This window comes from Marmota monax, unplaced genomic scaffold (genome assembly GCF_021218885.2).
Source record: "Marmota monax isolate L192 unplaced genomic scaffold, Marmota_monax_Labrador192_F-V1.1 WCK01_AAM20220418_F8-fsc00207, whole genome shotgun sequence".
In the NCBI taxonomy this organism is placed as follows: Eukaryota; Metazoa; Chordata; class Mammalia; order Rodentia; family Sciuridae; genus Marmota; species Marmota monax.
Window position 1 is genome coordinate 1800865 of NW_026692713.1, and position 14053 is coordinate 1814917.

The window sequence follows — 14053 nt, forward strand, 5'->3', positions numbered from 1 at the left end:
AGACATAACCAGTGATCCCAGTGAAATGGTATTTTTGCTGTTCTAGACTACGTTAGCAGAAACCTTCCTGATCTTTCCCTTCTCCCTGCTCCCTACTAACTCATGCACAAGCTTTCGATGATTTGAAAACCTCTACTGATTTATTTATTTAGCCCTGGCTCTATAAGATCTAATTTTGTTCTTAATGAGAATAATACTCAAATTATTTTTTTTAAAAATGATTACTTTCCTAAAAATTCCCAACTGAGGTTTCTAAATAGGCATTCATTCAGATCATACTTTTTTTTCTTTTCTCCTTCCTTCCTTCCTTCCTTATTTTATTTTTATTTTATTGTTGCTGGGAATTGAATCCAGGAGTGCTTTACCGCTGAGCTGCATCCCCAGCCCTTAGGGTCTGAGTCTGTCCTTGAACTTTGAGGTCCTCTTGCCTCAGCCTCTTGAGTCTTTTGGATTACAGGCATGCAACACCATGTCCAGCTACATTCAGATTATTCTAAAGTTGATCCAGGTCCCTGGGCATTGAACACTCAACCAATTCTTGGTTCAATCAGTCACCACTGAAAGAATCATAGAAATCCAGACTCAAAATAAATGCATTTTGTTTTTTTGGAACCTAGGTCAGAGATGGAAGAGTATTGTATAGTTTTGTAATCAGTTTCATTCTGTATATGGCTAATACATCCCTATACTAAACACACCAAGGAAAAGTAAATATACCTTCTTGGGTCTACAGCAGATTTCTATGTATTGTTCTTTCAGTCTGGACGTATCCACATAATTGTAAGATTTTCTCCTCCATATTGCTTATAGGCACTTTTCAGCTAAAAGCAAGAATTACATGCTTGAATTGACACGAAAAGGGAATAAACAAAAAGTAGACTCTGGATAAAAGAGTTTTCATCTATGAATGATGGTGGGGAGGATAAGAAAGAGATCATGGTTACAGACGATACATGCATCTATCCATCCAATCAGTAGGAAAAGCCTAAAACCATTCATGGTAAAATTTTCAAGAAACCTATAGCTGGGAGAGAGATGTGAAGTGTACTTCTTTTTCCCCTAAAGGTAAGTGATGGATGGGCACCATTTGTGACCTTAGCAATAATTGTGAGTTTGGTGCCAAGTTTAGTGCCAACTGGCTGAATGCAGCAACTTGGGCCAACTCCCAGGGAACAGAAAGAAAGGACCCCATGTTCTTAGAAGGCTCCAGAAGAAGGAGATTGGAACAAGGAAAGTTCTGGATTGGTCATCTATATAACTGACCACAAAGAAAATGTACCTTCAAATTGACCGCTGATATTCAAGACTAAAAATCTTAGTTCCTTCCCTCTACTTCCATTGACTGAAACATTCAATGAGTGAAAAGACTGAAGAATTGTCCAGAATAAAGGAGGTTAAAAAGACTTAGCCACTAAATGTACTATGTGATACTGGATACGATTTGGGATCAGAAAAAAAATTGCTAAAAGGACATTATTGGCATTGTTGGAAATTTTTGAATATGGATGGATTGTATTGTTTATCAAATAACTGCTAAATTTTCCAAGTGTGGATATGGAAAAGAATACTTTTTGTGCTTCAGAAGATCTACACTGAAGTATTTGGTGTTAACAGCCATGATGTCTGCAGATTACTCTTAAAGGATTCAGCAAAAATAAATGTATCTATGTTTTATATAAATGCATGTAGAAAGAAAAAGCACAGAGAAACAAAATGAGAAGTGCTGAAGCTAGACAAAGAGAATACGAAAACTGATGTACTATTCTCACAACTTTTAAGTTTTAATTTTTTTCAAAACAAAACTTAGAAATAAAAAATTGTCTTTGATAAGGCATGATGGCACATGTGTATAGTCCGAGCTACTTGGGAGGCTGAGGCAGGAGGATCACTTCAGTCTAGAGGTTCAAGGTCAGGCCAGACTATCTGGGGAAATAAAAAAGGAATTTGTTTATAAATTTTACTTTAAGAGATCTCAGTTTTCTTTTATTTATATGCTGGTTATAAGCGCAGTATAATTATCTAATATAATTATACAGAATATATGAAAAATTTTATATTTAATTTACAAAATGCTCCCCTCCCAATTTCAGAGATGTCACGATGAATACATTTCTAATATTTTGTGAATTTATGCAGAAGTATTGACTTTCTAAAAGATTCCATTTGGACTCTTAAAAAGTGGAAGATTAAGATATTTCTGTATAGTAAAGGCAACCATTGCCAGTTTGGAGCAAGTCTGGATTAAAAGTATTATAGAAGCAACAGGTTGTAAGCAACAGAGGTCTGGGGTGAGCAGGTTTGACCCAAGTGGTCATTTCACTCCCATGGGAGTGAAAACATCTAACTCATCAACTCGTTGCTGCAACTGACTCCCTTTCTGGGTACATGATGCTGAGGGCCCATCACCCCCAGAAGAATCTGAGCTACATTCAGTCCCCAAATCACTGAGGAATCATTTTGGTTTTACAAACCATCACATAAGATTAGTGTTAGTTGTGTTTTATTGCTGTCACAATTGTGTGTGTATTTAATATCGTTTTCCAGTTAAAAAGCAACCACAAACTTGGATGTGCTGTGTTTGTGTTGTTTAAATTGCTTCAACAGCAATGACTTGAAGACAGCACAAGTTCCATAAGAATGTTTTTGGCCTTCAAAAAAGAGTACTCAAGTACTCTGTGGTGAATTCCCATGCTCTTCTCCTGAGACTGACAGCACCTCAATTTGGTGGTTCCTGGCTGTGTACTTGGAGGTGCTTCAGTAAGTCTGACAGCAGAGAGTAAATAAGTCTGGGGGGCGGGGTTCATGCATCATTTGTGACCTCCTCATAGGGCCCTTGTGCTCTGCTCCAAGCTAGGAATGAATATGATTCTGTGCAAAGCACCAGGTTATTCGTACACACATGCACTCTCTCATACTCACACATTGAGACATGGCATTTTCATGAAATTCTTTGTTCCATCTTCCCTATAGCTCAGCACATCTCCTCGTCCCTATGCCCAACTCCTTTCCCTGTGAGGCCTTCTTATCAGTATTACTAGAAAAAGAAGCACTAGGGACTGAGAGTCTACCCTCATGCACCCAGTTCCTTCTGTCGGTCAACCCTCTGGACATGCAAACTGCACACTGCTTGCTCTCAGTCAGAGACCACTCTGAATTAGCCAAATGTCATCCATTTGTTCCTACAGATAATTATGCTTTTTCCAGCACTTAAATTCACAAATACTTATGGGGCATTCACTGTATGTTTATGCTTTTAAAGACCCTTGACCAGGAGGGCTCCCGTCCTTTAGAGTGGACCTCCTCAAGCTCTCCTGGCTGCTGCCTTCTTCCCTGCCTCTGGCTCCTGCTCCTCAGAATCATAGTTTTTTTCATGCAAAGTGCCACAGTCAGGATGGCCAACAACAACCATGTCATCTTACAGTACTGAAGCCTGGAAGTCTGAGAGTCTGTTGTCAGTCTCACACCTTGATTGACAAGCTTGTTTTTTTCTGAGTCTTTGCTCTGGCTTACGGATGGCCATCTTCTTGTCGTCCCCGCTGTGTCTTCACATGGCACTGCAGATTAGATCTTAAATGCTCCCCAAAGGTCCATGTTAAAGGCTTGGTCCAATAGTGTTATTGGAAATGGTAGAACTTTTAAGAGGAGGAGCTTAATGGAAGATTTAGATCCCTGGGGGAGTATCCTTGAAGGGGATTATAGGACCCTGTTCTCTTCCTCTCTTTCTCTTTCATACTCAACAATTAGGTTCCTCCGCCACATGCTTCTGCCATGATGTACTGCCTTATCATAGGCCCCAAAGTAACAAAGCCAAATAATCATGGAGTACAACTTCCAAAACTGTGAGCCAAAATAAACCTTTCTGTTCATAAGTTGTAAATTTGAGGTATTTGTTACAGTAACAAAAATCTGATTGATTCATGTCCTTTATTAGGCATGGCAGAGATGACTAACACACATGGTCTTTCCTCTGTACATATCTGACATAATCTCTTCTTCTTGTAAGGCCACCAGTTATATGGAATTAAAGCCCTTCTATATGCCTTCATTTTATCTTAACTACTTTAAAGGCTCTATCTCCAAATATAGTCACATTCTGAAGTACTAGAGGTTGACTCAACGTAGGAATTTGGGGAGGACACAGTATCAATTACTGAGCCCCTCAAAGACTGTTTATGTCCTTGGAAAGTTCTAATAGGATCTCAACCACTTTTATGGGACTCTCATCAAACCCTTATCCAAACCCCCTTTGTGATGTCAAATTTCTGGCCCATGCCTTACAAATTCTCTCTCTCTCTCTCTCTCTCTCTCTCTCTCTCTCTCTCTCTTTTTCTTTTGTACTGAGGAATGAACCCAGGGGCATTTTCCACGGAGCCACATCCCCAGACCTTCTTACTTTTTGAGACAGGGTCTCACTAAGTTGCTGAGACTGGCATCAAATTTCTGATCCTCTGCCTCTGTGACCTGCAGTGCTCCAGTCTCCTGTGCCATCTCACCTAACTACATGTTATTCTTTTTGTTTTTTCCACTATTATAATTCAATTTATTTTTTATGTACAAATAGTTTTATTAATTGATTCTTTTTAGTTATAAATAACAGCAGATTCCATTTTGAAATGATTATACAAGCAGGGAGTTTATCTTATTCTAGTTAGAGTGCCACTCTCATGGATGTACATGGTGGTGGGATTCACTGTGCTGTTTTCATATACGTACCTGGGAAAACTAGGTCAGATTCATCCCACTGTCTTTCCTTTGCTTACCCCCACTCCCTTCCCTCCATTCCCCATTATCTAATCCACTGTCTTTCTGTTCTTCTCCTCACTGCCCTCTCTTATTGTGGGTTAGTTTCCACCTATCAGAGAAAACCTTCTTAACATCTCCACTTCTCTGTTTCTCCTTTTATCTCCTGGTCAATTTCCTCATCTCCTTCCCCTCCTCCTGTTATTCTCCTTACATGGCCCTATGTAGGTGATTTTTTCCCTGTCCTGGACTCATCGTCTTTGCCCTTTCTCTCAATTGGGTTCCCACCATGGTTGAGGACCTTCCCACCTAAAACTTTCGACCTGTGTAAGAAATAAGGACACACTTTCAAACCAGCTTTGTCATTTCACTCTTTTGAGTTGGTTGAGTCCTTATCCACTATAAAGTGCTAAGAAAATTAAAGCTAATTTAATTCTGAAGAACCAGGGTTTAAGATGTCAAGAGCTAGGTTTCTCACATTGCGGTCTGAAGACCACGAATGTGAACAAGAACCTGCGCGCCCCCCGCTCCCGCCACACACAAAGTTATTTCAAACTGAGGCACTGTTACAATGAAATGTTTCATTGCCTTTTTCTCAGAAGACACACTTGCTAAACTCAAAACATGATATAAACTAAAGGGAAAAAATTGTCAACTGGTACCCCCCAAAAAATTTATCAACTAGTGATAATCACTTGGACATTTCATTGTGTTTGCAATATTTCCATGAATTTCTGTTATCTAGTGTGATCTGCTCTGAATGTGTCCCCCGAAAGTTCAAGTGTTAGAAAAAATCCCCAAATTTATGTTAATGTACTCGGAGGTGGGTCTTCGGGTGGTAGTTAGGATTACATGAGATCTTGAGGGTGGGCCCCCATAGTGGCCTTATAAGAGGAGGAAGACAGACCCAAGCAGATATGCTTGCTCAGTCTTACCATGTGATACATCTCCACACCATGTTTTGTTTTCAGAAAGAATACCCCCATCAGATACCAGAGCCATGATCTTGGACTTCCCATCCTCCAGAACCATGAGCCATATAAACATAGATTTTTTTTTATAAATTACTTAGTTTCAGGTATTTTGTTGTAGAAACCAAAAATGTACTAAGAAATAGTGAATGGGCTATTTTCCGTGTTATTTCCTTTTTAGTCATAGTTATTTTTCCTTTTTTATTAGGAATAATGTTGCTGTGAATATTGTGTGGATGTGTTTTCAAATTTACACCTATGTTACCTTTAAGAGTTTTAGTTTTAGCTCTTTTCCATTTGGGGTCTTTTCCATTTTGAGTTAATATTTATGTATGGTGTGAGGGAAGGATCCAACTTCACTCTTCTGCATGCAGATATCCAGATGTCCCAGTACCATTTATAAAAAAGATTATTCTTTCTCCTTTGACTTAACTTAGTATTCCTTCTTGAAAAGGTCATTGACCATACATGTACAGATTTATTTCTGATTATCATGTTCATTTAACATTTTTTTGAGATAACCATTTGTTCTTTCAATATGAAGTATTTCTAGGTGCAATAATTTTAATTAATCAAGGGATGATGCAAACTTAGTAATGGTGAATTATCCCTTTCATATTCAGTTATATTTAATTAGTGATCATTTTGTGTTTATAAGTGGGACTCATATGTCATTTACTTCATGTCATCTTTGTCAGGCTTTGTCACCAGGTTTATGTAAGTCTTGTGAAATGAGTTCCATCTTTTTCTATGGCTTGGGAAAATGAAGTTTAAAGTAGTTTATAATCTAGAATGTTTGGGGTCCCCCTGAACCCTCCAGTTTCCCCTATCTCTGGAGGTCACAGGTCTCTGTAAATTGATAGGTTTAAACCACAAGTTACACTTAACTCACTTGAGTTTAGGAAGTAGTCACTACCTTAAGAATAATTGTGTCCTCTCCTCCTCCCTCCATGTCAGCTGAAGCCATCCTTTCCTTAAAAGGTTTGCTTACCTGAAGTTGTTGCTATCCTTCATTTGTCCTAAATACCTATCAGCTTTTCCCTGGTCTCCAGCTGTTGCTACTTAATCTAAAGAAAATACAGCCTGTGGAGCTGACATGTTTGCTCTCCTAAATACCTTGCATCTGTCTTTACATTAAAGTATGAGTGCTGGTGTGATGGTAAAACATAGGTTTGGTGCCAGGCTGCCTGGTTATGAAAAACACTTGCAGATGGGCACAAATCTGTCTTCATCCTAGTTTACCACCCTTCCAAGCTCCACTCCCTTTCTAGATGTTCCTATCTTAAACTCAGCATCTTCAAAAGGGGGCTTAGCTTCTCAGTCAACCGTTGTCATCCTCCCACTCCTCCTCCTCCACCCATCCCCCCTCCTTCCCCTTCTCTTCCTCCTCAATGTTCCTTTATTTGCAAATGGCACCAACATTCAACAACCATCCAAGAAAAAAATTTAAAAATCCATAAGTTATTCTGAACTCTTTACTCTCACCACCCTCAACAACCACCCGCCATGCTCCATTGTTTCAATCTTTAAAATTTCTCTTCAGTTCCTCCTGCCAGCATCTCTACCTAAGCTTCCTGTCCTCTGTGTTGCTCTCCTACCCATCCTTTACCCCATTCATTGAGGTGATCTTTCTCAAACGCAAATATGACTTGCTTAAAATCTTTCCTTGTTATTTGGTGGGGGGGTGCTCAAGTTCCTTAATTTGGGCTCCAAAGTTCTACCTGACCTAATCTGTGCACAACAGAGGATACAAAACCACTCATTTGAAGCCCGTCGTTTTCCTATCTACTCATTCCTCTCTCTCTCCTGCTTGCCTCCTCAGACTTTCCCAGTTTTTCTTGCACAATCAGTTTCTCTCTCTCTGCTAGATCCTCTCCATTACCACATAGGTTTACTCTATCAACTTTGGTTTTTAGTTTCCTTTGGTCCAGCTATAAACATTTTTTTCTTCTAGCTAAACTTGCCAGCAGGGATGTCTCATGCTTGTCCCTGGAGGTTTGTCTTGTGTCCATGACTGACCATGACCTTTCCCCTTCTTGGCCACTGAGACTGCTTCATTAGAGCCATGAGCAACCTCCAGGCACCAAAGGAGGTGGGAAACATCTCATCGTCTCCTTACTGTAACTCTCCCTGGCACTTAACACTTCTCACCATCCTGAGAATCATATTTTCTTTCTTTGTTGACTTTGAAGAAAAATCTTAGAACATGCACTACACCCCATTTCTTATTTTCCAGATCCTATTACTGGGGTAGAGTTTGTAGAGTTGAAAATAACCTCATGCTAACTCTGCACTACCTACCCACTGTTGGGGCCTAACATGTTCCATTCATGTGCTGTTATCTTCCTTATTTAGGTTTTCAATTCAGACTTGTCGGAGTTCTAAATTAGAAACCTCTTTCTATTCCACATCTCTACTTCAATACGCCATCAGCATTTAGAAGAGCCCATGTCCTAACTGACCCCTGTCACCCTACCCACACTTATTCCTGCATGTCTACATGCAGGCAATGCTCACACATACGGTCACACACACACACACACACACACACACACACACAGACATGCTCATTGCAAACCTGTACACACTTACACACACACAAACTTGCACACACAATCACACTGATCCTCCTCCCAAAGTCCTTCCTTATCAATTAACGCCCACACTCCTCATCTGCTCCTGCTAGGAACCAAAGTCCCCCTTGAGAACCCCCTGCTGCGTCTTCACTTGTGCCCATCCCCAAGTCTTTTGGTCTCTAATTTCCCAGGGTCTTGAATATAACCATTCCTATCCCTCTTGGCTTGTGACCAGCCTTGTCCAAGTCATTCCCTTCCCTGGCCTGGACTTGTGCAATAGGCTCCTAAATGATCTCTCTACTTCTCACTTTCCCCTTTTAGCTGCCATCCCAACCCATACACTGCAAAGATAGCTTTTTAAAATACGAAATTGTCACTTTTTCTTAAAACCAGCTGCACTTAGTATGAGGCATAAGCTGAGACAGCATGACTGAGGACAGCCTCAGAGCTGAAACCTTAGAGGTGAGCAAAGAGATAGCTGGAGGGTTAGCCTGAGGAAAGACAGGAAAGGGTTGCATTCCACTTCAGAGAGAATGCAGGCGCAAAGGCTCTAAGGTATGAAAGCTTTGATAAGTTAGGGAAAGAAAACATTCTATGCGGTTGGAGCACAGTGAGGCAGAGAATGCTAACAGATGGTGGAAAGAGTGGCAAAGGCTGAGTTATGTAGGGCCCTATAGGCCATGAAAAAGTACTTTAATAATTATTTTAAGATATATATATATATATATATATATATATATATATATATATATATATATTTCCCCTCACCCACTGGCCATAAGCTCCACATACAGACATGGATTGCTTTTCCCCCCTTTGTTCACTTTTTATTCCCCATGCTTAGTACAATGCCTGGAACATGCAGCCAGGTCAAAGCACCTGGCAATTCCCAAAATGTACTGTGTCTTCTCTCCTCTAAGGTCCCTGTTTTGGTCTAACTCATCAGGGGATAGCTGTATCTGAAGATATTTTTTTTTATTATTTCTGCAACTGCAGGGGAGGCAATGCTACTGACAGCTATTGGTTAGAGGCCAGCTAAAAAACATTTAGCCTACGATGTCAACAAAGCTGCCATTGAGAACCCTTACCCTAGTTTAGACCACCTATCCTCCAAGTCCTGTGAGCAGTGCCTCTTCTGGAAAGGTTTAGCCTCCTGATCAAATGGTGTGTATCTGAGGCTCCTCTTCTGGGATCACCAACTTCCTCCATGTGATCCATCCTTTTGCCTGTTTTATGTCATGGAAGTGATAGAGTTTGGTGTATAGTGGAGCCCCTTATCCCAAAATCTGAACTCTGAAATGCTCCAAAGTATGAACTCTGAAATGCTCCAAAATCTGAAATTTTTGAGCTCTGATATAACATTACAAGTGGAAAATTCTATACTTGACTTCTCTAGATGGGTCACAGTTAAAACAGGCAAGCTATCCCAGCAGCTCAGGAGGCTGAGGCAGGAGGATTGCTAGTTCAAAGCCAGCCTCAGCAAAAGCGAGGTGGTAAGCAACTCACTGAGGCCCTGTCTCTAAGTAAAATACAAAATAGGGCTGGGGGTATGGTTTAGTGGTTGAGTGCCTCTGAGTTCAATCCCCGGTACCCACCCACCCCCCAAAATAAACAGGCACACTAAAAGTATTATATAAAATTACCTTCAAGATATAAGGAGCATATGGGAACATAAATGAAATTTATATTTAGACTTTGCTCCCATCCCCCCAAAATCCCACACCCCAAATATTTCCGGTACCAAGCCCTCCAGATAAGGGATGCTGCTCAGCCTGTATGTGCTCCAGCAGCTGGTATATCTAATGCAAACTGGATGGAAATTGATAGCTTTTATTGAATGAGTGCAGCCTCCCCCCCACCACCTGCAGGGGAAATGGGTTGAAAGGTGTAAGTGAATTTCATGGCAACATTTAAACCCATATAGTTGACACCTGTGAACTCACAGAAGGACTTCCCCAGCCTTGTGTCTATCCTGCAAAGCTACCTGACTCCCCAGGTGTGTGCTAGTTCATAACCTACAGAAATAGCCACTTCTTATGGGTACGACCTGAAAACATGGTCCACTCAATTAGTCACTGCTTTCTTAGAGTTATTCAAGTTTAATCCCAATAACATAAGACATAGAACTAGGGCATATGACAGATTCCTAACAATGAAAAAAAAATAGGGCGGAAGCTTCATTTGCAGTTGGCTTGCTTGTGAGTCACATCTACTTATAGAGCAAGCATGGGCCTGCTGATGCCCAGCAAAAATAGAAATCCCTGTAGTCACACACTTGTGTTTCTGATCTTGTGCCCACCATCAGGAATGCTCAAAGCCTTCTGCTTTGGATTCAGGTTTGAAACAGACGCTGGTGGAAATGCTGTGCCCTGGGGAAGGGCCTCTTCCCCTCCTGTCTTGCTGCTCCAAGCTCCATTGCTTTCTTCCTCCAAGACCCTGGTCCTCTCTCCCTGCCCAGGTGGCTCTGTTCCTGCTGACTGGGGAAGGAGCAGCCCCAGGTGCTGCAGGTGAGGGCAGGGGTGGGCACCTTACCTCCAGCTCACTGCTGCTGCTGCTGCTGCTGCTGCTTCTCCTCCTCCCCCTCCTCCTGCTGTGAAAGAAGCACCTTGCTCTGGGACCTGGAACATTCACTACTGTTAGAAAGGCTTTGTTCCTCTTCCTCCAGCGGTTGGTCCTGCCCTTGGCCCTGGGTCTTCCTCCTCTCCAGCATCTCCTCAAAAAAGATCTGGCAGCTGAAGCCTTCTCGGATGCCATGTTGGGCATGCTCCAGCAATGCCTCCAGTGAGGGGAAGACCCGGCAGCAGGCCAAGCAGCGGAGCCCATAGTTGGTGGTGACCAGCCAGTCTGGGTGGGTCCGCAGGTCCTGGAGGCAGCACTCCAGTGGCTCCAGCAGCTCTGCATCGTCGGTCTCTGGACAGCAGTTGTTTTTGCTGGCTTCCAACTCCCAGTGCAGGTCAGTGTTGGAAGCCATCTCAAAGGAAGAGCCTTTCTGCCTCTGTCTCTTGATGAACTCGGCTTCACGGATGCGGGGCTTCCTGCTGACTGGCTGGAAGCCAGTTTCTGTCTCCCAGGCCACTGCCACTCCACGTACTGTCTGCACTCGGGTGTAGAGGGCGCACAAGCTCTGCGGGGTGGCGTCCTGGTCGTTGCACATACAGGAGAAGCAAGACCGGTATTGGGAGTAGGACTGGTAATCTGAGGACTGGGATGATGGAGAGCTGCTCCAGCCCAGCATCCCCCGAGCCCGGGCTGTGAAGAGGGCGTCCTTCTCATGGGGAAGGGCAGGTCCTGACTCTGGAGATGTTTCCTCATTCTTTATGTTTCCTGAGAAGCAGAAGGACATTCTCATCAGTGCCCTCTCCAAGGGATTCGTATATTACCTACTTCAGCAGCCACAGATTCTGGACGGTACAGGCTTTGGGGGCCCCAGGGCAGGTCCCATAACCTGTCTTTACCAGTTTCCTCATAACTCGGAGATACAAGAGTGCCTGCAGTGTGCAGTGATGGTAAGCATCAAGTAATTATATGCAATGTTATCACCAAAGACTTGAATAAGCCCCCCAAAGCCATCATCTGGTGAATAAACAGATTTTATAGCCACAGGATACAATTCTATCCAGGAAAAAAAAATGAATAAACTATGGATATGTGCAACAATATGGGTGAATCTCTAATGCATTCGCTAAATGAAAGAAGCCAGATATAAAAGGCTGCACAATTTTTGATTCCATTTAGATGACATTCTAGAAAAGGCAAATTTATAGGAACAGAACAGGCTGCCAAGAGCTGGCAGCAAGGACTAAGGGGTGGGGAGGAAGGCCCTGACCATAAAGGTACATGAGGGAACCCTTGAGAGTTATAATGCTCTGTATCTTGATCCAGGTGGTGCTTACACATATGTACGCTTGTAACAATGCTTAAAATTTGTACATTTAAAATCTGTGAAGTTTTTGAACATACATAACAGCTCAGTGAAACCTATGTACAGAAACAACGAATGGCAAGTGCTTTGGCCATTCAACCACTCCTTCTCCTTCTCAGTTTGTGACATATCTCTGTTTTACCCAGAGGAGCATCTCCCCCATCCCTCCTTGAACCCTGACTGTATCCATCACCATATAAGCGCTTGCCATGTTTTAACTCCTTTAATATTCAAAACAATCCTAAGAAACTGCATCATTATGAACTCCCATTTGACAGATGAGGAAACTGAGGCACAGAGACTTTAAATGACTCGTGGAGCCACTTGGCCTCCAGAGCAAATGCTACCCTGAGGACACATCCTTTGCCCAAGGACATATCCTGGTAGCTTTCAAATGGATGTTCTAGATAAACTTGAATCAATTTATTATAAAGAAATTTTTACATCACTGCTAAAGTCAAAGGATTAACATGTTATTTCTTCAAAGACACATAAAAATAAACATACAACGGTGAACATTTCACATTTTCAAACATATATCTCCTGAAACCACCTTGGGTACTTGAATAGCAGCTTAGGTCTCCTGTAAAGACTGATTTCCTCCTTCATCGCCATCAATTTTGATGGTGAACACACCCCTAATGCCTTCCCCTGGGTCTCCGTCCCAGAGAGTATACCTAGCTCAACTCCAGCCCTTCCTTTTGACCCACCTGGATGGCACAATTCCATATTCTCTTCTGTGGACTCAAGGCTGGTCACGCTGAGGGTGGTCCCATCAATGGGTGACTGTTCTCCCCTGTGGTCCATGAAAAAGCGTCTCATGATTTGAAATCAGCACTCAGGGTCTCAGTGCTCCAGATGTTTGGTGAAAGTTGGCTTGGGCTGTACTGAAGCCCTCTGGCTGGCCCCAGCCCAGTGGCTGCTGGGCTCTTCACGGTCACTAGGATCCTGACTATATTCTATGATGTCATCAGTGACATGGGTCTGTTCTATGACTCATGGCAAGGACAGAGACCCAGCCAGGGTGATAGGAGAGGTTTCCCAGTGTGAGCTCATTTCCTCCTGAGACCTTTTCTGTCTGGTGTGTTATCAGGGATACAAACACAAAACACAGATGCATACAGGTATGCATATAAAGACATGAAATATAAACACATACATAGACACTTTTACACACATAGACATGTGCACACACATGCATGATCACATAAGTTAAAAATGCTTGAACACACACAAATATTCTATACAGTAGCATGAACACACACAACACATCCATACACACCTGGATATGAAAGACACACACATTCACTTAACCCCACAAACATACACACACACAAACTCACACCAGATGCACTCGACCGACACACACGCTCACATACCTACCTCATCACCCCACATCCAAGTGGGCTTACTTCACACCATGGACACAGGATGAAAAAAAAATCTCACCTCCTCTATATTACCTAGCCCAGAGTTCCCACCTGGTCCTCTTTAGGCTCTCGGCCCTCTGAGCCTCCACCTGTCTCCTGTATATATACCCTGGCTCCGTTCCTGCAGCTCCAGACTTCTCTCTGCTGCTCAAACATACCAGGGGTCCTCCTCTGCCACGCTCAGGGCCTGGTATTTGTTTTTCCTCCTGTCTTTCTAGGCTCTCTCCCCTGCCTCCCTGTGGGGCTCACTCATGACCATCTCTGCTGAAATGTCACCCCATCAGAGAAGGCTGCTCATACCACAAAGGAAAGCGTACTCTTCAGCTCTCCATCTCTGTTGCCTGAGACTAACTGGCTTTTTGTTATGGTGTCACCACCCTCAGGAACACATAATTCATGTGTGTGTCCCATGTA

At 42.5% G+C, this 14053-nt stretch overlaps 1 protein-coding gene across 5 annotated transcripts in view; it reads right to left on the minus strand.

The window, feature by feature from the left end:
- Positions 1–1757: 1757 nt before the first annotated feature.
- Fam170b (family with sequence similarity 170 member B) overlaps positions 1758–14053 on the minus strand; it is a 35367-nt gene continuing 23071 nt past the window's right edge. For 2 of the 5 annotated variants that reach the window (XM_046446724.2, XM_058580004.1), the window contains 3 exons: positions 12920–13005; positions 10820–11611; positions 1758–1923 (listed from right to left, as the gene is read on the minus strand). In XM_046446724.2, coding sequence (XP_046302680.1) covers positions 10827–11611; positions 12920–12938 — 804 coding nt within the window. In that variant the 5' untranslated portion in view covers positions 12939–13005 and the 3' untranslated portion in view covers positions 1758–1923; positions 10820–10826. Of the gene's footprint in view, positions 1924–10819; positions 11612–12919; position 14053 lie in introns of those variants that run through there. The other 3 variants (XM_046446720.2, XM_058580003.1, XM_046446721.2) reach the window with 2 other exon arrangements.